General features: G+C 55.7%; 1 protein-coding gene across 5 annotated transcripts; it reads left to right on the plus strand.

The window, feature by feature from the left end:
- Positions 1-24556, plus strand: BAHD1 (bromo adjacent homology domain containing 1). 5 transcript variants are annotated; one of them, XM_067029003.1, is made up of 7 exons: positions 1-215; positions 15740-17182; positions 18944-19326; positions 20310-20469; positions 20868-20944; positions 21688-21788; positions 22281-24556. In XM_067029003.1, exons 2-7 carry the CDS (start codon positions 15754-15756, stop codon positions 22468-22470), a joined length of 2340 nt encoding a protein of 779 aa, XP_066885104.1. In that variant the 5' UTR covers positions 1-215; positions 15740-15753; the 3' UTR covers positions 22471-24556. The 5 variants fall into 5 exon arrangements, with proteins under 5 accessions (XP_066885104.1, XP_066885106.1, XP_058914986.1 ...); XM_067029005.1 differs by having other exon boundaries at positions 21697-21788; XM_059059003.2 differs by lacking the exon at positions 1-215 and adding an exon at positions 1357-1530.
- The last annotated feature ends 183 nt before the right edge of the window (positions 24557-24739 follow it).

The following is a 24739-nucleotide window of genomic DNA, read 5'->3' on the forward strand; positions in this document are numbered from 1 at the left end:
CTTGTTGAAGTGAAGCCCTTTGCCGGCTCTGGCGATACAAGGTGCTGAAGACACAGCCCCTTCCCGCACTTCACAGGGACCTCCCACACCTCCGTGTGACCTCAGCCTGCTGTGCCCACCCACCCCGCTGACCCCGCGAGCGTGCTCGGGCTTGGAAAGGCACGTCTGTGGGTGTGAGACGGAGCCACAGCATTCGGTGACTAGGGGGAAGCCAGGTAAGTGTCCACACTTGGTCCCATCCTGGCTTGGGGACGCGAGAGACGGAGTCCAGCCTGGGCTGTCAGGCTGCCCACCCCCTCCTCCCTCCCCCGGAGAGCTCTGATGTTCCCCGCCGTGGTGGAAGAGGGTGTGTGGGTGTCAAGGACTCACAGACCAGGCTCTGCTGTCGGCTGGAAATGGATGAGGGTTCCACACTCTGCTTCTGAGAAGGGTGAATTAGGAGCTGGAGTGGGGGGCGGTAGGTGAAGGGGAGAAAGAGGAAAAAGAGATGCGGGTGAGGGGTTACCGAGCCAGGACCGACCTTGCTTGAAAGGAAAGGAGACGTGGCAGGCAGGGAAGTCGGAAAGATGAGGCAAGGGCGGGAGGGGCTTCTCAGCAGTCGGGGCCCTTTCGTTGGAGTCTGGGGCCCTTTCTGCAGGAAAGGGGGGTTGTCCTCGCTTGATTTTCGGCTGGTCTTCCCGAAGCCTTGCCCTGGGGGCAGCAGCCGCTGGCGAGCGTGGGGGTGTTCCTTGGCTCGCAGTTCTCTCCACTGGGTGCTGGAGAGGAGAAGGGGGACGAGGGATGTAGAGAGGTGACGGCCAGGGCGGGGGTGAAATTAGATTTCTCGGGGGGGGGGGCGGGTAGCAGCTAGGGGATTGGGGCTCCAGGGTCGGGTCACCATGGGATACGGGCTCATGTTCTGGAGACGAGGAGAAAATCCAAGAAGCCGGCAAAGAAAACCGCCCCCTCCACCACCCTTGGCACCGTACCCCTCCCCCCAGGCCCCACCACTCCCCGCACCGCCTCCCGCGGCCGCCTCGTGCTGCCCCCTGCGTTGGGACGACCGACCCACGGTTCTGATTGGTTGGAGACCGGGAGGGGGAGCCGAGGGCCGGATTGGCTGGCGGGGCCAGCGCAGGGCGGGGCGGCTGATTGGCGGAGCTGGCCGAGGGGCGCGCTGCTGATTGGCTAGGGACGAGGAAGCAGGAAGGAGGGCGGCGGAGGCTCCGCTCTCGGGGAGTTTGTGGGGGAACCGCGAGCGGCGTAGCGGATCCCGGAGCCCGGCCCCCGCCGCCCGCCCGTCCGGCTGCCTGCCCCGCCCGTCCGGCCCCCGCCGTCCGCCCGCCCCGGCCAGGCGCGCCCGCCCCCCCGACGGCCCCGCCCGGCCGCGGCCCCCGCTCCGCCCGCCCGGCCCCGGCCCCCAGGAGGAGGCGCTGACGCAGCAGCGTGGAGCCCGGGAATTGAGCGCCCCCGGGGGGTTCCAGCCGCCGGATTCCAGCCCGGCCGGGGCCTGCGGGAGCCCAGAGCCGCGCCGTCCGCGCCACCGTCCCGGTGAGCTAGGGGCCGCGGTCGAGGAGGGGGGAAGGGGCGAGCGGGCGGGAGGGAGCGAGCGAGGGAGGCAGACGAGTGAAGGGGAGAGGACCGGTCTCCCGTCAGCGCGCCCCACCGAGCGCGCCGCGCCGCCGCCCCCGCCAGTCCGGGAAGGGACGGACGAACGGACGGACGACGCGAAGCAGGTGCGGCCGCCCGCTCGCTCGTGCCGCCTCTCTCCCCCGGGTCCGGCGCCACGGTCCCGCCATCGGGGAGTGCGGAGCGCCTCGAGGTGACAGCCCCCGGGGGCCGCCCGCTTCGCAGGCTGGGGGCGGGGTGGGTGGGGGCCGCAGGGTGGCAGCTTGGCCGGGCGGCGGCGGCGCGGGCGTCCCGGGCGGCGGAGGGCGGGAGGACGCCGGTCGTTTCTCCGCCGAGGCAGAGCCGGCTCGCCTCCGAGTGCGCGGGCGGCGAGGCCCCCGCCCCCCCGTGCCCCCTCCCCCCATCGCGGTCCCCGAGGCAAGGGGCCGCGGCTGGGGGCGGCGCCGCGGGATCGCCAGCACAGGGTGGGGGGCGCCCTCCCGCGCAGGGAGCTGACCGGTTATTACTGGATGGGGGGCAGGGGATGGGGGCCACACCGGGGCGGGGGGTAGTGTAGACCGGACCCGATCGGACTGGAAGGAAGGGAGGCGCCGAAGAGGGAAGGGAACCGGTTCGAGAAGCGAGTGTGGGCCGCGGGAGGCCCGGCGGGGACCGTGCGGAGCAGCGGCCGAGTCTGAGGTGGGGCGGGGGGATCGAAGTTGTCAGACCGCCTCTAAGTGACAGCGGGACCCAGTGCTCGCGGCCGGGCCTGGCCCTGCCTGCCTCGTCGCCTCTCCTCCAGGGCCGGGGGCCGGGTCAGGTCGGGCCCAAGGGGCCCGCTTGGCGGCGAAGCGCCGGACAAAGGCGGCGCCGGAGCGGGCGCAGGTGGTGGCGTCGGGGAGGGGAGCGGGTCCGAGCCACCCACCCCGAGGGGAGGGCGACCGGGCCGGACTCTGCCCTGGGGATTGCGGGGGCCGGGACGACCGCCGGGAGGAGCTGCGGCACTGGCTCACGGCTCAAGTCTCGGATCACCTCTCTTTTCTGGGAAGAGTGGGGTCGACCCAGTGGGGCAGAGGGGCAGAGGTGGGGGTGTGCACATGGTGGGCCTGGCCGGTGGCGACCGGGTTGCTGGACTCACCAGGAGAGAGTCCGGTGAGCAGCTCTAGAGCCTGCCAGGACTGAGGGGTTTCAGCAAGAAGACTCTGTCCACAGGCAGAGGGTTAATCCCACCTGGGACATCTCCCAGTCGCCCATTGTCATTAGTTTTAAGAGGGCAGAAGACCAGTTGGATTGGGACTAGGAAATATCTCCCAGAAGTGCTCCAGCAATCCATGGATAACTGCCTTCAGCACTTTTCTTTAGCGAAAGAAGGTACTCACGTAGAGAAATGAGAAGCTGAGTTTATAAACCCAGGCAGGAATTTAATTATTAAATAAAAAAGGTTTCCTTTCTATCACCTGAGAGACTTTCCTCCCACCTTTTCCACCCCCATGTCTTCTGCAGAAAGGAGAAAAGGGCCCCAGAGAGACCACATGTCCTGGAGGAACACCACTGTCCTTGGCCAAGTAGAGGACATTTGGGAACCAGTGGCTTAAGCCATGAGTGCCTCTAACCCCACCCGTTACCAGCTCTAAGCTGGATGCTGTTTTTGCATATGTAAAAACCCACTCAGAGCTCCCATACTTAATGGAAGAGTTGGGACCACAAAAACAGGGAGACTTAGGGTGTTTAGAATGTAGATATTTGCTAAAATCTGGGTCCTACCCCAGGAAGGTTTTGGTTATGAGCTGCTCCCAGCTGCGGTTGACTGTAATCCCTCCTTGGGAAAACTGCCTGTCACCCTTGCTTAGTCTGAGCGTGGACTTAATTCATGGCCACCCTCCATCTCCCTCCCCAAGAGGGTCTAGACCCCAGCCTGGGTGGAGTTGAGGCTTGTGGGAAAGGGAGGTATTATCTCATGCAGGAGACTAAAGTATTTTCTGAGAGAATTTAATTGTGTGTCTAAGATCCAGAGGATGATGCAGCATCTCAAGGTCTTTGTGTCTCCTGAGGGGCTCTCCAGTATGTATGTGATTTCCTTTGGTGGCAGTCAGAAGGGGATGACCTGTCTGGCCACCAGAACCTAAAGGAGAATGGCCAAAACAATGATCCCCTCTTTGACAGGCCCTTACCTGGCAGGAGACTCATGTCAGTCAGATCAAGTGTTTAAGAGGGTTTGCTCTGGAGAGTTTAGCCAGTGAAGGGTTTCTCTCTTTTTAGTATCTCCCTCCCTTTCTTCCTTTCTGTTGCCCTGCTGTTCCCATGTCAGGCCTATGTTGTTGTCATGACCTCCCTGTCCCTCCTGCTTCCTCTGGCCCTTCTGATCCATTCTGTACACAGCTGGTAGATCATTCTTTGTAAAGCACTCCTTTCCCCATGTCACTCCCCTACCCACAAACTTGCAGTGACTCCCCTCTTCCTGCAGTCTCATCCTAGACAGTGTCCCTTAAGGCTCTCCCCTAGCCATGCTGCACTGTGCATGTTTATCTCCCTGCATCTTTGCTCTTGCTGATTTTGCCAGTTGTCCCCAGTTAGGAGCCCCTTGCCTTCTCCTGCCTGAACCCTACTCTCATCCTTCATCTCAGACCACTCCAGGCCAGCGTTGCTTGCCTCTGAGATTGTGACCCTGGATTTTATAACATGGTGTCTTCTTGAGTGCTTTTGTCAGTTGGAAGTTTCTTAAGGACAAGGACAGTGTGAGTGTTAAACCTTTGTGTGTGTGTGAGTATTCTAGGATTTCTGGTGTAGTGCTGTGCACATCGTTTTTATTGAATGAATAAATGCAGTTGGCTGCTTAGTTGAGTGGGAGCGGAAGGGAAACCTTCCCTTCCCTTCTCTTCTGTTTCCCTAGAAATGCTAGTATAGGAGTCCTTGGCGGTTTCTGACCTTTTTAAGGCATATACATAAGGTGTGTTTGGGGTGCTTTAGCATGGGGAGCAAATGATTGCTTCTGATATTCCAGCTGGTGAAGAGTCTGTCCTGTGGATTGCTCACATGATACCATATAGACATGAATTGGAAAAGGACTGTAATCCTGTTTTCGTCCTACCTTACCAGGCCATTCTCGCTACCCGGCTTTGCTGCTCTTAAGCAATTTTCCTTGTTGTCCATGCTAAATGAATCCATATGTTTTATCCCTTCTCAATCCTGGGTGTAAATGGGGGAGAAAACACGGTTCTAAGAACAGAAAAGGAAGATTCCTGGGTCTGGCCTGTGGACAGGGCTTTGGGGACTGATGTTGGAGGAGTTGTTTATAGAGGCATCGCTGATATGGGAGGCACCATCAGTCCCACACTGGACCCACCAGAAAGGACAGCTTATGATTCCAGCTCTCTTGGAACTTCCGTTTTTGTTAACCACCAACCCTGGGCCATGGGAGAAATAGGAGAGAGGACTGGTGACTGGTTTGAGTCTAGACATTGAAAAAATAAATTCCGCATCCATCCCCTTTCCCCCAAACCTCCCTTTTGTGCCCCAGTTTGATGATTAATGGACCAGCATTTCCCTTCCAAGCAGGAATGCCACCCCTCACAGTTGCCATGGCAATGCAGACCGCTCCCCCGTCAATTAAAAAAAAAAATCCGCACTACTTCTCTCCTCCTTGCTTCTACAGTAGCAGGAGACAGGTTACCTCAGAATGCATCTCCTGGCCTCTCTTCTCAGCTGCTTGGGCTGTTTGTGCTGTGTGTCCTAGAACCCGGCCCTTCCTCTCTTTCTGAGGATGGTCTGAGTTTCTCCACTCTAAGCAAATTGTGCCCCTCTTGGATCTAGCAGCCCCTGGAACACTTTTACAAAGAAGCAGAGAAAATTTCTGCTTTTTTTATTCACCCACAATGCAGATTAAAAACCAAAAAGAGCCTTTTTCTATCGTTTCCTTTGGGGTTAAAAAAAAAAAAAATCCCCTCCACACTGTGTCTGCTACATAGAGGTGTAAGTTGGGGAGCATTTTGACATCCATAAAGGAAGTTTCAGCAAACCTGGAAGGGATTAAGCCTCCCAGCATACAGAGTTCACATTGGAGTTCTGTGGGGATTTTCGATTTCTTTATTTTCATTCCTCCCCACCTCTGTCCCAGCATTCAGGAGGACTTGTGTGTTTTCATTTTATCTGTTCTTACTCTTCTTGGCCTTGCTCCGGCAACATCTGGCGTCAGCGCCCTGTCGCAAGGTGTCATTAAAGAGAAAAAAAAAAACCTTAAGGGGAAAATGTCTCGAGTTGAGAAGTTGCCTGTGTTGAACTAAGGCCGCCAGTTGAAGCTGCCGGGTTTATGGAGCATTATACGAACAGCCCCAACATTAAAGGGCCTCCTTTTTATGAATGGGTTGTGAAGAATGTAAATAAAGCAGCATCTCTCAATGAGGAAGCATTTTACATAAGCAGTACTACCCCAGCCTGAGTATTTATGGGAATTTGCTAGCATAGTCTGGCAGGGCTCACTTCCTTTGTGAACTTGCCATTGTGCTGGGGACTTTGGAGAGACAAGAAGAGTGTGCTTTGACACGGAGGGCAGCCCCAGCACTCCTGCTCTGCAGGTCCCCAGCCTTGACGTGATGGCCACCTCATGGCTGGAAGTGCCTGCTAACCCTGAAAAAGTGGACAATACAGCATGTAGTCAAGAGCCTGTGATGATTAGAGGCATAGGCTCCTGACACCTGGGGTCTTGAGATTCTACAGCACCTCATCCTTCAGGCTGCTTCGTCCTCCCCGGAAAAGGGGATAGGGAGGTCCTGGATGATGAAATCCTGCCTGTGTTTAGGGGAGGCACCTAACTGGAGTAAAATAGACTGGTTTGAATTTCAGCTCCTTTATGTTTCCCCTGCTCACCTCCTGGTACTGCCACTAATGAGCAGTAAACCGGCTAATAGGGAGGAGGAGGAGCAGCAGCAGTGGCCGTGAGACCAGGGCTGCAGGCGACCTGCTCAGGGCCAGACGAGTGCCCTTGGCTCCACTGAGCTGGCTTTGCAGAGTGGCTGAGTACTAGCCTGGCCCTGGGGTTGCAGTGGAGGGATTGGTGTCCAGCCCTAGGCGACTTGGTCTAGTGGCTGGGGATCTGACTGTGGTGGGTTTGGTGAGCAGGCCTCAGGGGAAAGTCACATCCAGGACTTTGTGTGATGTCCCAGGAAGCATTTTCATCCAGATTCCATTTTTCCCAGTGGGAAACACCTGCAAAGATGGTTGGTTATTAACCTGTCTCAGCATCCCACCAGTAATAATAACAATAATAATAACATTGCCCTTGAGATCCTCTGCAGGCACCAGGAATAAAAGAATGGGTTTGTCTCTCAGCCCCTCTAAGGTATGAAATAGGAACTTATTTCTGAGGCACCATAACCAAGTTACCTGAATGAAAAAATGACAAGTGACTCGTCTTAGTTAACGGGATCAATGCCAGGCAGAAACTTGAGGTCTACATCTTTTTTCTTATTCTTTTCCAGTAGGTTTGCGGGATGGGGGTGGGGGCTTTAACACACCTGGTGTGTTAAGACACCTGGTGTGTCTCTGCCTCTTGTGACCCCAGGGTCTCACCTGGGGTGGTACTGACCACCCCATACTTCCCTTCCATCTTCAGTGCCTGTTTGGGCCCCAGCCCTCCTTACCTGCAGTTCTTTCAGTTTCCTACCTGCAGAGGAGAGGGGTAGCCCTTCTCCAACGGCATCTGCCTGTCTAAATGTTTGGGGAAAATTCAGTTTGTTAATCACATTCTCATCCGGCCAGGTGGTTTAGAGGTGAATAATTATTATTACTGTTTTTTTGGAGGTGTCTTGTAGTTTGTGGGATCTTAGTTGCCCTACCAGGGATTGAACCCGGGCCTCAGCAGTGAAAGCGCCAAGTCCTAACCACTGGACGGTCATGGAATTCCCTAGAGGTGAATTATTAGTTTTTAGAGGATCTTTACAGGTACCACAGCAAAGGTATTAGGGTGTTGCTTGATGCCAGGATATCCTGACGTGTATGCCAGAATGGAAGATGGAGTCACGATTCCACTGTAGTCAGGGTCAGCAGGCCCTCCTCAGTAGTGAGGGGTGTCCCCTGCTCTGCGCCTGGAGGCATTCACAGAGTTGGGACAAAGTGTAGAAAAGAATTGTAAAACAGATGAAATGACTGTAAGAGATAATCGTCAGAGAAATTGGAAGGACTTGGACTTATTCGGCCCAAAGAGGTAGCCAAGAGGTCAGGTAATATGTCTTCACATATTAAGGTGGCTGTTTGGAGTGTGATGACCAAATTTCAGTCTTCATTGCAGTCTGTGATGGAGATTTCATCTGATTTGAGACGTGGTTAGATGCATGGGGTGGGGGGGGCAGTCTATAGACTCCTTTCCTGGACTGACTGTTAAAATCAAGAAAACATGTCTTTGTAGCCCTTACCCCTTTCGAGGATATAAAATGGGTTTGTTTCAGAAGTGCATCTAAGAGCATATTGGAAACTTTGAGCAGACTTTTCTGTAGAAACAGTTTGTAAAATTATGTTTATGTTCCCTGGCCAGTATATAGATGGCTTTTAATCATAGTACATTTTCAATTCTTTTGTGGTGAAAAATCAGAAAAAACTAATAATGTGTTAATGCCAATAATTAAAACAGCACAGAGAAGCAGAATTGCACATGCAAGTTGATCTCGAATGTTGGTCTGTGACTCAGCAGCCATCCTGTGTTGCGGTTTGGGGCGTGGGCTTGGGGACTGACACCAGCCGCCCCGCCTCTGCCCTCGATGGTGTGGGAGTGTGGGCAAGTTCTTCTGCCTCTCTGTGCCTCTGTTTTCTCCATGTTAGGGTGAGGTGATATCAGCCATCGGGAGTGGGGGGTGGCAAGGATGAATGAGAGTGACGGTGACTGTAAGTGGAACGAGAGGAATATTCTCCTGAGATAGCTGGGCAGGTTGGGAGAGAGAAGAAAGAGGACAGTAGTGGAAGAAGGTTGTGCTGTGTAGTATGAGAGAATTCCTAAAGTAGGCTATTGAACTGTAGATTATATTGAAGAGGCAAGGTGGACTCCTGGGGATGAGGGATAGTTTGGAGGTCAGAGTTTCTCTGGGCTGTAAGTTGTGCCATCAGTCTAGGGTGGAAATGTTATTTGGGATGGAGCAGGTGGGCACCCAGATCTTCATTTGTTCGATAAGCTCTTACTAAGCCCTGTGGATAAGATTTATTGGTAAGGAAGGCAGAGCCCGCCTGTCCCTGCAGAGCTTGCATAATGGAGGTGTTACTAAACAGTTAATTGGTTAGGAGTGAGACATTCAGGTTGGCTGCCTGTGTTTCTGTTCGCGCTGTGGGAGTATTGGGAAGCCCTGGTCTTGGGTCTTGTTCCTCATGGCTGTTTCATTCAAGAGGTCAGCACTTTGCTGGGGAGGCTAAGGGCAGAGCTCCCATGTTGGCCTGGCTAGCCAGTTTCTCGTGTTCAGGACAAGAGATTGCACGTCCAGTCACGGCAAGCCATCTTAGAAATCTAAGTTACTGGTTCCTGGAGTGTCCTGGTGGTTGAACCGGCACATATCCTTTGCCACTCCTGGGCAGGTGCCCGGAGCAGACTGGTGAGCTGTTGTGTTTTTTGAAGAACAGTGCATCAGTACACGAGGTTTCCTCCTGGTTGACCTGTTGCTGAGCCTTGAGGTTCCCTGTTCTTGTTCCTGCTTTATTTTTCCCACACTTTAACTGCTGGGAGCAAATGGGTCCTGCTCCAGGAGGAGATTTGCTTCTGACCTGGTCTGTGCACTGTGGGAGGGTCTGAGGGAGCCTTAGCCTGGCACTCCCTGTTCCCCAGCCTGGAGTAATCCTTTATGGAGCCAATGGTGGTGAGTCTGGGGAAAGTTGCATTTGTTTCCCGCCCTTTCCAAATGTTTAGGAAGCACATTTCTCAAAGTGCTGCCCATTTCCCATTGGGCTTAGTATACCTGGCAAGAAGTAAACCGTAGACCCTCAGTAAGAGTCTGAAAGTCCTGGCTCAATTGTGCCCTCTGGGAAGCTGCCATGGAGCCAAGCTCTGCACCGAGCTCCAAGCCCTCAGTGACAGCCCTGTCACACTGTCTTGTCCTCTGTCTTCCTACCAGCCCAAGCTCCAGTTCCTCAGTCTGCTTTGCATTTTTCTTCAGCACTTAGCCTGATATTTGACATGTATGGGGAAAGAATGACCTTGTGTTGAGCGCCTGCTGTATACCAGGCACTCTGCTAGACACTTGACACACATTCTTATTTAACTTGATCCTCATAACAACCCTGCTATGTAGGTAAGGAAACCCATTGACCAAGCCCACTTCAGATTAGCAGTGGCACAAAGTGGCTTCCAGCCCCGTGTGCGTCTTGCCTTGCTGAGCTGTGGTGAGAGGCCAGCAAACGTTGGCTGAATGAGCAAAGGTCACAAAAGGTGCCATATGCCTGGGAGTGAGCGATGGGTGCTCTGGCTTAGCTGGACCGACACCTGCATGTAGAGGTCTGCCCCGTGCACACAGGAGCTGGGCACTGGGAAGAAGCTGGGGGAAGGTAGGTTGCCTTCAGTAGGGATATGTGCCTTTAGAGAAAGCCTCTACAGACTAGTTTTGTATTGCACGTGATTACCTTCTAATTTGTCAGGTCTGAGTTTCTTAGAGCAGAGCATTGTGGTATGACTAAAATACAGTGTTCTCTGCCCACTGTCCTCGCTCAGGGGTCTGTGTGTATATATTGACTTCTAGGTCCCAGGGGTAAGTCTTGACTCTGTCACTCTCAGCCCCTTACCTGCAGGAAGGGCCTTGCCCTGAGACTAGGGACTGGCTGTTTCCAGTGAGAAGGTGAAGGAGATTCCACCATATTTACTGTTACTATATTCCTGTACTTAATTGCAATTCTAATGTGAAATGGAGAGGTCCATTTCATAGTCTGAGTTAAAGCTCCCCTCCCTCCCCACAGAGATTCATGTTCTTTTACAGTTAACAAGAGGTGTGTTATCTGGCCTTGGGTCCAGAGCCAGCAGTACGTGGAGGTTCTGGACGCTCGGGTGTAGCTCTGGGCCTGTGTATCTGGGCACTTCCGCTGGGATGCTCAGCGTGGACAGGAGTAGCCAAAGGTGGGGCCCGGCTGTGGGACTGGGCTGGTGGCCGCACTGGACCCTGTGTGGGGTGGGGGTGGGCTTTCTCCCCCCACTCCCCTGACCCCCTGCACTGCTGCTCCTGCCTCTCTGGGCTCCTGGGAGCCCCCAGTGTGAAGTGTGACAGGCAGAGATAGGCTTGGTGCCTCCAGGGCAGGCGGGCCCAGCTCCTCAGATGGCCACGACCGAGGGCAGTCTATAAAACAAGCCGCATCCAGACAGGTCAGGCCAGTTCCCTTTGGTCAGGCGCCCAGGTGTTTGTAGGGTCCCAGCCTGACTGCAGAGTGAATTGAGTACCCACAGCAAGTGAGGCTGAATGGGCACCAGGGAGGCCCTCTCTTCAGGGCAGTACCCTGGGGCTTGAGCTCTGAGCTGCTGGAGCCAAGGCTTCTGCTCTCTCTGGGAGCCTGCACTGTAGCTGCAGTCAGATGGCAGCAGCAGGCAGAGCGAGTGCCCTCTGACCCCATCCCCTGGGCCTTTAGCATCTGAAGATCTCGCCTTTCTTGTTTCTTGGAGGCGTGGAGCTGTTATTCAGGGTCTGTGGGATACAGTTTCTGCCCCTGCCCTCTTCGCTGCATTGTAAACCGAACCCCCCAGAGTTTACCCCATACTGGGTCCCAAGTGGGATGGGGTGGCACTGCTGTGTTTCCCCGGGTGGACACTTGGGTGTTTTCAATGGAACGGTAGCAGAGCAGGGGTCAGATACAGGCTGCGTTTTCAGATTTCTCACCACCCCTGGTGGCTCTGGACTCCTAATGTGGGGATTCGAGGGCCGAGGGTAGGCCACCCTTCTCTGTCTGTGGGTCTGAAAGAGGGGGATCCCCAGGATGTTGGCCTGCCCGGTTCCTACTCTGCTAGGCTCCTGCGTGGTCCCTAGTGTCATTCTTGCCACCACTCTTAAGTAAAGTTCTTTCTGATGTGTCTCTTTGAGATGAGGTATCTGAAGTTCAGCAAAGTTAGGTAAATTGCTTATGAGGGCCAGAGCTGCATCCAGGTCTGGCTGACTTAAAGCTTTGGCTGTTTCCATTTTACCAGCTCTGGGGGGTTCAAGAGATACCAGCTGCATCTTTATCTGGCTTTATCACAAGAATTTCAGCAGCTTCACCTCTCTGTTTTTCCATGAAGTAACATCAACTAAATTTAAAAGAACAGGAGCTTGATTTGTGCTCTTGCTGCTTTTCTTCTCTGATAGCAGATTCAAGAAACTCAGTGTTCGTGAAAAAGTATTATTCCGTTGAGGGGTGGCGGAGGGGGGTATTTTATTCCAAGAGAGATTGTAGAAGTGGGCAGTGCTTACTTGGTGCCCACTGTGTGGCTTTAGGTGTAATTGGAAGGAGGTGGCTTGGGTCAGGGCCCTTCCTGACCCTCACCTAGGGGACCACATGGTCTGCTCTTACCTAAGACCGCCCCCCCCAGTACTCCCTCCCATTACAAATAAACCAAAAAGCCTGAAAAGCAAAATTTCAAGTGCAGTGGTTAAGAGAGGTTTCAGGAAGAGCAGTTGGGCAGAGCCCTGGGTCCTGAACCCCTAAGGATGGGGGTGTGGGTATGGCATAGAGCTGGGTAAGTTAGGGAGAGCCATGGCCAAGGCTGAGGGCCTCTTTCTGCCCCAGGGCAACCTCTGCTTGGGGGAGTGATCTGGTCTCACCTGCTCATCCAGGCCCCCACCCTTGTCCTCGTTTGCCCTCTGGTGCCCATAGCCCATCTCCTCCAGGCCTTTGACCTGCCCTTGCACACAGTACCTCAGGTGTCCTCCACTGGCCCTGGTGGCCCGAGGGGGCTACGTATAAGGTGCTGCTGCACCTTGAGGGCAAAAGACAAGGCCTCCCTCCTTTTCTGTTTCTGTGGAGATAACTTCTCCCAGCCCTGGTCAGGCTTGTGATTTTGGATTCAACTTGTGATTCGTTGGGTCTTTGGCTCGGAGGACCACCGGCCGGCCACTGTGCTTCAGACTGGTTTTCTTCAGTGAGGGCTTGCTTGACATGGTCTAGGCGAGCTCTAAGAAGCCCTGGGGAGTCCCTCCTAGGAAGCTTCTCCCGAGGGTGCCTGAACTATCTGCCCCTGGGAGGACAGGGCTTCCCAGGGAAGAGGAGGAGGGTAGTCTGAGAGAAGCAAGGCACCCTTGTCTGTTGGTAGTGGTAGAAAGTTCCTAGTTGAGCTGGTGTGTAAGTGGGAGGGACAGGACAGCAGGATGGTTGGCAGAGCTGGAATGGGAACCAAGCCTCCTGCTTTCCCGGGATCTTCTTCCCCCATTGAGCTGGGCCACCCCTGCAGGTTGGAGGGATCCTGGCAGGCTGGGCGCCCCTCCACCCAGCCCCACCCCAGGGAAAAGCTGCTGCCGAAGTTCTCACACGTCCATCTGGCTTCAAAGCATGACTCACTGACTCTCTTCAGCCTGGAGTGCAGTGCGGGCAGCAGAGTCCCCAGCCTCTCCTCAGGAGCGTGAGTGACGTTGCTGCCTTAGGCACCATGTGAAAGCTAGGAGTTCTGCAGGTGACGGGATTTGGCAAATTCAAGGGAGGCTAGCAGGAGGCCCATATGCTTGATTTGAAAATGTGACTTGCACCCTGTCATTTAGAAGCTTCCTGGGATCATCAGCCTCAGGGACAGTGGGTGTCTCTGAGGGACTAAGAGGGAGGTGAAAGAGTGAGATACTCTGCCGGGAACAAATTCCCAGGTTCTGGGGACAGGCTCCCGAAAGTGGAGGGCTTTCCTCCTAATCATTTTCATATTGCAAGGGAAAGACTGAATGGGACCAAGTGTCCCAGAATCCCTGGGCCATCCATCCATGTAGCAAGTCTACCAGCAAATTGACGGTGGGGGGAAGCAAGGGCAGACCAAGGACCGTGGTCTGCTAAGAGCTCTTCATTGGCCAGGCTTGGAAACACCTCCCTGTGTTCACTTTCCCTTTCCCATCCACCCCTCCTTACTCTGCTTGGCGTCCATGTCCTTAAAGGCCATAAGCCCAGGTGACCTCAGCCTTGGCCACCGGCCATTCCCAGGCCTGACTCCTCTGGTAACTTGGGGCCTGTTGAGGGGCCTTGGCCCCTGCTCAGCTGTGTGGTCTATTCACTGTCCTCCTTCTCCAGGCCCTTTGGGGATGGGGGAGGGCTGGGCGCAGGCTTCCCTAGGAAATACGGATGTGCTTCTCCTTGTCCCTGCTCCTTCACCTCTGGCACAGGGGTGCCCTGCCCTTGAGGGAAGGGCCTGGGGTTATAAGCAACTGGGATTCTTTTGAGGGTGAAAAAAGGCATTGCTAATAAGCGTGCTGAGCAATCAGGGATGGGTGGACACCCTGATAGAAGAATGAGTCTTAGGTAGCCTAGCAGATGCCTGGGGTTTTTCAGGAGCACTCATCTATGCTTCAGGAATGAATGGATTTGCCTCTGTGACTCTGTCCTGCCTGGGGCCTGGTCTCTGGGTATGCAGGTCCCCGCACGTGGCCAGAGCAGTGCCTGGCACCCCGCCTCCCTTTTCCAGTTTTCCAAGTTCTTTCTCAGGGGTGAGGGACACCCCCGCTGCCCTCAGCCTGGTTTTTGGAGCACTCTTTCTCAACTAGTGTGGCATGTCTCTGGAGAGAGGGTAGAGGGGTACCCAGTGACCCCAGCCACTGGCCCAAGGCCACAGGAGCTACTGGAAGGGGCTCTGGATTCCCTGGGAGTCCTCAGGCTTAGGACTTCAGGGTTAAATCCTGGCCCTGCAGGGACTGCTTCCAACTCCTCTGGTGGAGCGAGAGTGATAGCAGCAGCGGAGAAATCAAGCTGAAAAGCTTGCTGGGCAGGAGGGGTCGCAGAGTGCTGGGGAGGGCCGAGCTCCGTCTGACACCTTACTCGGCAGCATCTTGCTTTGTTTGGGGTGTAGGTAGGGAGTGAACAGCATAGTAGTCTCTGACCACCGATGCTGGCAGTGTCCGTCTCCCCAACCCTGCCCCTCAGCTCTCCATTGCCTGGGCCGTGCCAGCTTCCTGCACACAGCCTGCTGCCTTTTTCATTTCGGGGAGGTTCCCGGGGGGCCCAGGTATGTTGGAGGTGGGGGGGTGTCTGCTAAGCAAAGTTAAGGGATGCTGCCTCGTCGCAGGCATTTTCTGTCTGGGGCTCTGGGTTTCCTGTGACTCACCCCCATCCTGTCCCCTGCCTGGCATCTTGCCTACAAGGAGGGAGTCCTGAGGAATAAGGCAGGACTAACAGGGCTGCCTGGGTTTGTCGCCTGAGTTAGTTCTATTTGGTACTTTTCCCAGCTCTTAGTGGCTGGTGGGCCTTTAAAGCTGTACCACAGGTCTAGAGTGTGGTCCCTGGGTTTCCTACTTGGGAATGCTGGCCCCAGCCTTACTGACATCCCTCCCCCAGGCACTGGCACTGGGCTGTTTGGAATCTGAACTAAGGTGGGGCTGGCTCCATGGGCTGGCTGAGACCTCCCCCCACAGGCTCCTCACAGCCAGCCCTTCACTCTTGAGGGGGCTTTCCAGCAATACCCAGGTTATGGCTGTCCTGCTGTATGTGCCAGGCAGGTGTCCTCACAGGCTGGGCTTTGCCTCTTCCACGGCCCAGCAGGCAGGTTCCTCATCTCAGCTCCTCACTGTCCATCTTCTTATCCTCCTGTGGCCAATCTCAGAAGCCTCAAGAAGGGGGAGGGGGCTGATAATGTCTTTGAAGGAATTAGTGGGCTCCCACACCCAAGCCCCTATCCTGGGTCCGTGTACTCAGGACAGTCTCCTCTTGTCCTACGATGAGTATCTAGTGGGAGAAGAACAGGTGGAGACAACCAAGAGCTTTGCCCCCAGCTTCTTCTGTCTTCCAGCTCTGGGGTTTGCATTGCTCCATAGGGTCCCCAGGGGCTTCATTCAGAGGAGAGTGGGGCAGCCAGTCCTTGCACAGCTGCTGGTAGCCTGACCCCGCTAGACCTTTGCACTCTGGAAGGGGGGGGTCCCGGGAACATCCAAGCTGGAGATGGGGTGAGGGCAGGCCAGAGTTACTGCAGGGGATGCGGGATGGGCTGCAGTGGGGGAGAAAGCAGGCCAGGGCAGGCTTCTCTCATTGCCTGCCTTATGTCCTGCAGCTTGGAGGTACTCCATGACACACACTCGGAGGAAGTCTCTTTCCATGCTGAGTTCGGGCCCCACGGGCCGCCAGGAGCCCCTGCAGATGGAAGGCAGCAGTATGGAGCAGGGGGCAGAGGGTGTGGAGCCAGGTCCTCCTGAGAGCCCAGGGCACCTCACGGGGCGTCGCAAGAACTACCCACTGCGGAAGCGCCCTTTAATTCCCGAGAAGCCCAAGGCCTGCAAAGTGCTGCTGACCCGCCTGGAGAATGTGGCTGGTCCACGGAGTGCAGATGAGGCTGATGAGCTGCCCCCCGACCTGCCCAAGCCCCCTAGCCCGGCCCCATCCAGTGAGGACACTGGCCTCCCCCAGCCCCGCAAGCGGCGCCTGGCCTCCCTCAACGCCGAGGCCCTCAATAACCTGCTGCTAGAGCGGGAAGAGACCAGCAGCCTGATGGGCACCCGCCGCAGCCGAGGGGGAGACCCGCACCGCAGCCGGGACCGTGATCGGGCCACTGGAGGCTGGGCCTCCTCCAAGAAGCGGCCTCGGCTGGGGGACCTCGGAGGAGGAAGTCGGGACCTGTCCCCAGAGCCAGCACCGGATGAAGGGGCCCGCCGAGATGGTGATCCAGCTCCCAAGAGACTGGCCAGCCTGAATGCAGCTGCCTTCCTAAAGCTGAGCCAGGAGCGGGAGCTACCCCTGCGGCCGCCTCGTGCCCACCCAGAAGCAGATGGGCACTCCACTGAGCCACCAGCACTGAGGGCCCCAAGGCCAAAGTGGGCCAAGGTCAATGGCAAGAACTATCCCAAGGCCCGACAGGGGGCTGGCTCTGGGGAGGCTGCAGGCCCACCCGGCTGGCAAGGACACCCCGAGGAGCCATGGCCATCTGCCACCCCTCATGGGCCATCCAGCCAGCCACCTTACCAGCCCCTGAACGAGGCTCTGGAGAGCCCCTTGGGGCTGCGCCCTCACCTGCCCCTGCTGATGGGTGGGCAAGCAGCCTTGAAGCCGGAGCCCGGGCGCCCAGGCGAGGAGTCACCTGCCCCCAAGCAGGAACTGCACCAGCCCTCTTTCCCCGCACCCCAGCTCTCCCCACTACCGATGCCTGGCAACCCCGCCGACTACAGTGGCCTGTGTGGTGGGCCTGAGCTCACTGCACTAGGCAGCTTCTACCTGTACTGCAGCCAGGCAGGGCTGCGGTGTGGGGGCTACTCCTCCTGCTCTGTGCTCCCCGAGGGCAAGCTGTCCCCAGTGGCTGCAGCTAACGCGGGGCTCCTCTTGGCCCCGAGCTCAGTGCCCGCTGCGGGCACCCACTTCCAGCACCCTCCGTGGGGTTCTCGCTACTGCTCCAGTGAGGATACTGGAGTGAATGGCTACAGCATCTGTGAAATGTTGCCCCCGTCTCTTACCCACATCGGCACTACCTGTGGCGGCTGCCCCTACAAAATGCCTTTTGCAGCAGGTATGCCTTCCTGGAGGTGGGGTACACCAGGGAGTCTCTGAGAAGCAGTGTCCCAGGAGGGTGGGGCGCACTGGCGTCTCTCTACCGTGTGGGAGAGTCGGGGGTTTTGAGAAGGGAGGATTCCTCTAGTTTTGTGCCCCCAGCCTAGGGGATTCCCAGGAAAGAGGCCCGTGTTTAGCTCTTAGCAGCCCTGCTCCGTCCCCACTGTCTATGGAGGTTTCTCAGCATGGCAGTTAGGTAGCATTGTGGTGGTGAAGTGGGCAGGGCGTGTCTCTCCTCCCTCTCCACTAGGATGCCCATTCTTAGACTCTGAGTAGCAAGTTAGATGCTGAAATTAGCACTTTTGCCAAGTTGTTCCCATGTCCTTCTGCCTTCCTCGAGAAAAACTAGAATTCCTTATTTCCCGGGAACCCAGACCATCTGCATGCCAACCGATTCAGCATTCACGGGAGGAGTGGTGGGTACCAGGCCTGGTAGGGTACCAGCTGCACTAGGACAGCTTCGTCCTGGCCATACAGGCCTTGAAAGAGAAGTAATGCTTAGACTTAGAATCACTTTGCTAGGTGCAGACCGGGTGGGCACACTCTGAGAACAGACAGGCTGCCATCAGGGCCTGGGCTTTGGTGTCTACCTTCTTGGCAAGATCCAGACACCTGAGAGTCTTGTGCCATAGTTGATGAGATACCCCTAAGTGATCTCTCTTTCCCCAATCTGGCAGGAGTGTCCACACATGCCTCTGCAGGCTCCTTTCCGGGCTCCTGGGTGGAAGTGAGGTGACCAGAGCCACGCTAGTCAGCAGGTCTGCCCTGCTGCTGGTGAAATGAGGGGGGTCAGGCCTTCTCAGGGCTCTCCCCTCCCCTGCATAGCCCTTCTTGAAAGGGTCCATAAAACAACTTTATAGACCGGTTGACTCTGGCCAGACAGGTTGTTTCAGGTTCTCGCATGAGTTGGAGCTCTAAGAAATGAGAACAAGCTGCTTTTTAGGCTTTTCTTTTTCTTCTGTACCACTTTCTAAGTCTAGTCACTTAACCTGTGGGACCCAAGACCCTTAGCCCTTTTCCCTGGGACACCAGTAAGCACCATGTGCCAGGCACTTGTTCTTAGTGCTTTATATATGGAAGGCCATATAGCATGTTAATTGAGCACAGACTCTGGAGCCAGACTGAAATATTCTCCCCACTTCCTCAGCCACGTGACTGTGGGAAAAACCAATAACCACCCTGTGTCTCAGTTTCCTTAATTGTAAAATGGGGGTAATGGTACCTACCTCATAGGGTTGTTGTAAGGATGTGAAGAGTTAATACGTTGATAGGAGAACACCTAGGACACACTATATGATACAACTACTACTTCTGTTGCAAGGCACGGAAAGGTAAAGTGACTTGCCTGAAGTCACACAGCTGGTAAGTGGCAGATCTGGGACTCATATCCTGGTCTCACTCCAGATCCCCTGCTCCTAAGTATGGTGGAAGCCTTAGAGAAGGAAGATTAAGTCAGAGCTTAGAGATGACATTCCCGTTACTTTCCCTTCTCTCAGGCTAGAAGAGGAGATGGAGATGTCTGTGGGCCAGTGTCCAAGGTCAAGAAAAACCCTTGGCCAGTCACTGATCATCTCCCTTAACAGCCTCTGACCTCACCTGCCACCTCATTGGCCTTTGGGTTCACACTTAGAATTAAAAGAAGCAGGCTCTGAAAGCAAAAGGGGCCGGGGGTTCCCTTCTTATCCTTACCTGCCCTGAACCCCCTCTCTCCTTTTCCCAGAAGGCTGCAGGTCCCTGGGCCAGCTGGAATTTCCTCTCCCGGAAGCCGGCCACCCTGCCTCACCTGCCCACCCCCTCTTGGGATGCCCTGTGCCCAGCGTGCCACCTGCAGCAGAGCCTGTCCCCCATCTTCAGACACCCACCTCGGAGCCCCAGACGGTAGCTCGCGCATGCCCTCAGAGCGCCAAGCCTCCTAGCGGCTCCAAATCAGGTCTGCGCACGGGCTCCAGCTGTAGGCACACTGCGCGGAGCAAGGCTGCCCGCAGGCCCAGCCACCCCAAGCAGCCTCGTGTCCAGCGCCCACGTCCCCGTCGCCGCCGCCGCCGCCGCACTAACGGCTGGGTGCCCGTTGGGGCTGCCTGTGAGAAAGCCGTCTATGTCTTGGTGAGTGCCAGCTCTCTCATCTGATGGGGAGAAGGGAGGGTGGCGGTAGGGACATAGGACCTGCAGTGAGTTGGGTCCCAGGAACCCCTGGTTCTAGCCACTCTGAGAAGTGACAAGGGGTTCCAGCTCAGTTGTACCCCAGAAACTGATCACACTGGCCCGGCCTGCTCCCCCAGCCCCTACTGATCCTGTGCCTTGTGCCTTGGGGAGTCACGGAATGCACAGTCAGTTACAGCTGGTGGCTGCCATCTCTGTCACCGACTCTTAGGGAAGCCTCCTGAAGTGTCTTCACCTCTCATCCTGGATTATAAAGTGGAAGACTTCCTGGAGGCTTTTTGGATAAGTATGTATAGGGGAAATTGGGATAGGCAGAGAAAATTGGTGATACAGGAACATCTGGGATGATGAAAAGAATGTAGACTGAAATGTATCGAGCACTTCTTAGGTGCCAGAACCGAGCTAAGCACTTTACACGCATTATTCGCTTTCATCGTCACCGCTGCCTGGTGAGGTATGCACGCACCCTTTGGTCCTAGAACTACCCTCATTTCACAGATGAGGAAACAGGCTTAGCGGTAGATTAAGTCATTTGCCCGTGATAAGGCTTTGCCACTTATACCATGGTGGTTTAAGAGTCAAACCCAGACTGTCCATTAGGAAGCTTGAGGATCTACCTGGTGCTAGGGCCTTGGAGCACGAGAGCCGGCTGTCGTGGGTGTGGTGTTCAGAGTGCAGGCCCAGAAGTTTTGAGCCACTTTCTTAGCCCTGTTCCCATTTCTCTTCCTTTCTCCAACGGTGAGGATTCCCTTTCCTGCTCCTGAAAGCCAGGCTCAGGGAGGAGGCCCCAGAGTGCAAACCACTTTGGCAGTCTCCCATCCTCAGCAGTTTGACTGCCCTTAGGAGAGCACAGAGCGGATGTCACTCCCTCCCCATGCTGAGTGCGGCCCCACAAGCCTTGTTTGTGTCATTGGTTTGTTGCTCAGGATGAACCGGAACCAGCCATCCGAAAGAGCTACCAGGCGGTAGAGCGGCATGGAGAGACGATCCGAGTCCGGGACACTGTCCTGCTCAAGTCAGGCCCTCGAAAGACGTCCACACCTTATGTGGCCAAGATTTCTGCCCTCTGGGAGAACCCGGAATCAGGTACCCCTTGTCTAGAGTTCGACCTGGCACTAGTGTCCTGCGTCCTTGGCAGAGTCTGCCTTCCACTAAGCCAGCGTCTGTCTGGTGCTCAGGGCTGCAGACGGCCTTGTGCTTGGGTTGGATCAGCTCATTAACCTTTCCAGCCATCGGGGCCTGGGCGCCTGTCACCCTGCCTCACCTGTCAGTGCCTTTTCCTCCTCCTTCCTCCATGCCTAACAGCATTCTAGGCCACTGAATTGCCAGACTTGGCCCAAGGCAGGGGTAGGGGTGGCCGGAGCCTGCAGAATTGGCCTAGGCTTTGAAGTTGGATGAGCCTCCAGGGTAGGTGGCCAGCCCACCTGCCTAAGTAACTCTGGAGCTGCCAGCTCAAGCCCTGATTGCTTCTCTTTCCCCCATAGGAGAGCTGATGATGAGCCTCTTGTGGTATTACAGACCAGAGCACTTACAGGGAGGCCGCAGTCCCAGCATGCACGAGGTGAGCTGCCTGGCGGGGGAGAGGCTAGGACACTGAGAACATGGGATGCGGGGGGCAGCCTGGGCATTCAGATCCCTGGACTCATCACCTTGGACACCAGAGAACCTGGGGAAAGGCCTGAGTTTTAGCCTCTTTTCCCAACACTGCCCCATTTCATGTTTTGAAGGGAATAGTAACCTTTGTCTTGAAAGGTGGGGCAGAAAGGGAGCCCCCAAGAGCAGGAGTGCCAGAATGGGAGCAAATAGTTGTGTCTTCCTGGCAACAGGAAGGGGGAGGTGGAGCTGCACACTTTTACTGTCTGCAGCAGGAGAGGAAGGGGAGAAAAGACTCCACTGACACCCCTTGGTATCTACCAAGCCGTGTGTGGGTTGCTCCACCCCTGGTCTGGGCTCCCTTTTACTTTTTTTTCCCTCGCTGGGACTTTTCATCTAAATGGGAGAATGCACACCAATTCCCCTCTCCTCCCCTGGCCTGGGGTGGGGGTCAGGAGGCTGATGTCAGTCAGAGGCTGGAGCAGGTACTTGGCTGCTCCTGAGTAGGACAGGACCTGGGAGGAATGCCTTGGGCTGCTTGATGAGGAGAAGTTAGGCTGAAATTCCAGGGAAGCTCCCTAGCTTTCTGGGCACTAGCTGGAGTTGTCTATCTCAGGTCAGGAGTCCCAGCAGAGTGGTTAATGTCTGTCTTGCTCCTGGAGCTAGGTGCTTCCCACCCCGGTAGCCAACCTCCTCCTCCCTCCCCTTGAGCCTTTGCAGAATGAAGTCTTTGCATCGAGACATCAGGACCAGAATAGTGTGGCCTGCATTGAAGAGAAGTGCTACGTGCTGACCTTTGCTGAGTACTGCAGGTGGGTGGTGCCCTGTACCTCTGGCTAGCCTCTCCCCTCAGACTTCCCAGGGCTATTTGGGGGCTGCCTGTGATCCCCAAGGGGATCTGACTCACTGGGCCTGACCTCCTAGAACTTTCTTTCCACAGTCTGCTTCCATCATCTAATTTTTATGGAAAAAAAAAAAAAAAGAAAAATCACTCTGCCTCCTCTGAGGCAGAGTGATTGGGGCAGAGTTGCAGAGGTGGGGATGGTTACAGTACTGCTTTCAGAAAAAAATCAAGGAGAATTGACAGGTGATTGGGAGGGAGGCCCCGGTAGGTGTGGTTCCCCAGTGACAGAGAAGATGGCTGGCAGAGAGGGCACAGGCCCCAGGACAGGGATGGAGGCAGCACCTGCCCTTGTAGAGGTGGGAGGGGGTGTCCCAGCCCTCTGGGCAGGGTGGGGAAGGAATTGGTCTTCCTGCTAAGATAGATAGCTGTGGTAAAGACAGCGAATGGTGTGTCACTGCAGATTCTGTGCCATGGCCAAGCGTCGAGGCGAGGGTCTCCCCAGCCGAAAGACAGCACTGGTGCCCCCCTCTGCGGACTACTCCACCCCGCCACACCGCACAGTGCCCGAGGACACGGACCCTGAGCTGGTGTTTCTTTGCCGCCACGTCTATGACTTCCGCCACGGCCGCATCCTCAAGAACCCACAGTAGCCCCCTCACGCCCACTCTGGGGCTGCCCACGGGCAAGTGGGGTTCAGGGCAGGGGGCACTGCTTGAAGCACAGCACTTGGTTAAGGGGCCACAGGAGCCTGAGGTGGCTAGCCTGTGGTTCTCTTGTGGGGGGAGGGCGGGGGCCCCTATGGGTTTGGGCCCTATGGGAGGGAAGGGGAGGCCAGGGTATAAGAAAAGCATCAGAGCCCTCAGCTTGGCCCAGGGTGCCTCTCTGTGGTCCCCTGGGCAGAGGCTCCTGAAGAAGCAGTCTTCCCTGAGGCTGGGCCAAGCCTTAGGGGCATGGCCCCTGCGGGGATTGGGGGAAGGTCCTTCAGGAACCAGGCCCTTCTTTATCCTCCCCTGGGCCCTTCAGGGGGGAGTGGGAGCCAGCTTTACCTCACCCACTGTGACCCGCTGCTTCCCCATTAGCCTGGGACCAGGCTCTCCCAGATTTTAGCACAGCTCTGAGCTCATTCCTTTGAGGCCTAGGGAGCCAAAGTCTGACTCCCAGAGCATTGACTTTCTCTTCCTGGACTTGGGGCCTTTCTCTGGCATTCCTCCTTTGCCCCTGCAGTAGCCCCTGGTGCTGGGACAAGTTACCAGCCCTCGCAGTCATGGGTGTGGCCCCCTGGTGGGAGTCAGCTTCCTGTCCACCTCCTGGTGAAGGCCACCCAGCAGGTCTGGCCTCCCAGAAATTAACTGATCAACATGGGGTTTGTCATGTCTGGGAGAGCAGAAGGGAGCTGGGAGGGGGTGGGGGCAGGGGGCAAGGAAAATTGCTACCTGATTTATTGAAGATTTTTCCTCTTGCCTTACACTTGGGAGGTTTAGGAAACCTCTTGCAGAACTTCACACATGACTTTTCAAGCCACACCCACCTGAAATCAAACCAAAGGAGTGCTGTGGCTCCCCTTGCCCTGCCACCTCTTACCCTAGTCTTTTGTAGATTGCACTAATTTACATCCCAGCGAGAATCAACACTGTATCAGTCCACAGACCTGCTGAGCTGCAGCCACTCACTCTAGGAGCTACGGACCTGCATTTTCAGTTTGTTCCTGTTGCCCAGGGGCCCTGTTCTCACCTCATGCTGCTCCCCAGAGTAGATTAGGAGACTCAGCCCCCTGCTATACTTGCCAGAACTAGGCCCTGGCCCTGGGGCACTCTGTGTGGCGGCTGGAGCAGTCTGGTTCTTTCCTATATGTACCAAAGAGGAGCCTGGTGGGGAGAGGGAGTGTGGCTGGGCCAGTGCTGGGCACATGCTCGTGAGTGATTCCACAGGCCACAACGCTGGGGACAGGAGCCAAGGAGGGCAGCACTGGGTCCCCTCCCCTAGGGAGGGGCGGACACAGACCCTGCAGGCTGAGGCGGTGGCACTGGGTGAGGACAGTTGGGCGAGAGGTGGAAGCGAATCCTGAGGGCACTCCCAGCGATCCCCCAGGATCCCCCAGCCCTGTGCTGTCCCTGAGCAGGTGGCTGCTCCTGATTGGTCATTGGGCTCGGGTGAGGCCTGGACCATTCAGAGGTGAATTTACACATGGGAAGCCCAACCCCAAACCTGAAGGGAAGGAACTTGGGTCCCCTTGTATTGAATAAGCTGTTTGGAAGAAGGCATCATCAGTCCAGGAGGGCGGGGCAGTAAGGTTGGCAGAGTGGCCGTGGGGTGGGGCCGTGGTGGCTCTGGAGACCCAGCCTTGGAGCCTACTCTTTCCCAGGGTGCTGGGCCCTTGCTACCAAGGAGCCCAGCCTCACCCAGCAGGAGATCAGGCCCCTCGTCTCCCAGGAGGCAGGGTCCACTGCCCACAACTTAAATGCTTTTGAAATCTCTTAGATGTGGAAATATTTTTTCGAACCTGAAAATGCAGCTGGTAGAATTTCAATGGAAGCATAATTCATGTAAAATATATTTTAGTTGATATTTTGTAAAATGCACTTTTTGTGTGTGTCGACCCTGGTTTCTCAGATCTGTATTTCAGTGTTTACAAGGGAGGGAGGACCTTTCCTCACCTCCCTTTTGACAGAGATTAGAAGTACTTCTTTAAGAAAAAAAAAAATAAATTTGAGAAATTGTATTGATTTAGAAAAGGACCATTTCTTGTGTGTCGTGTCATCTTTTTGTGTGTGGGTGCAGAGGGGCTCACCACTCTTAACCACTGCAGTGCAGGGGCTCGCTGAGGTCAGTAAGCAAAGAGCACAGGAATGTGCGGGGAAACAGTGGGAGGAGAGGAGACAGAGGGAATGGGAACTTGGAGGTGACTTCTTCGCATCGTGG

The sequence above is a fragment of the Kogia breviceps genome, chromosome 3, assembly GCF_026419965.1.
Source record: "Kogia breviceps isolate mKogBre1 chromosome 3, mKogBre1 haplotype 1, whole genome shotgun sequence".
Lineage (NCBI taxonomy): Eukaryota > Metazoa > Chordata > Mammalia > Artiodactyla > Physeteridae > Kogia > Kogia breviceps.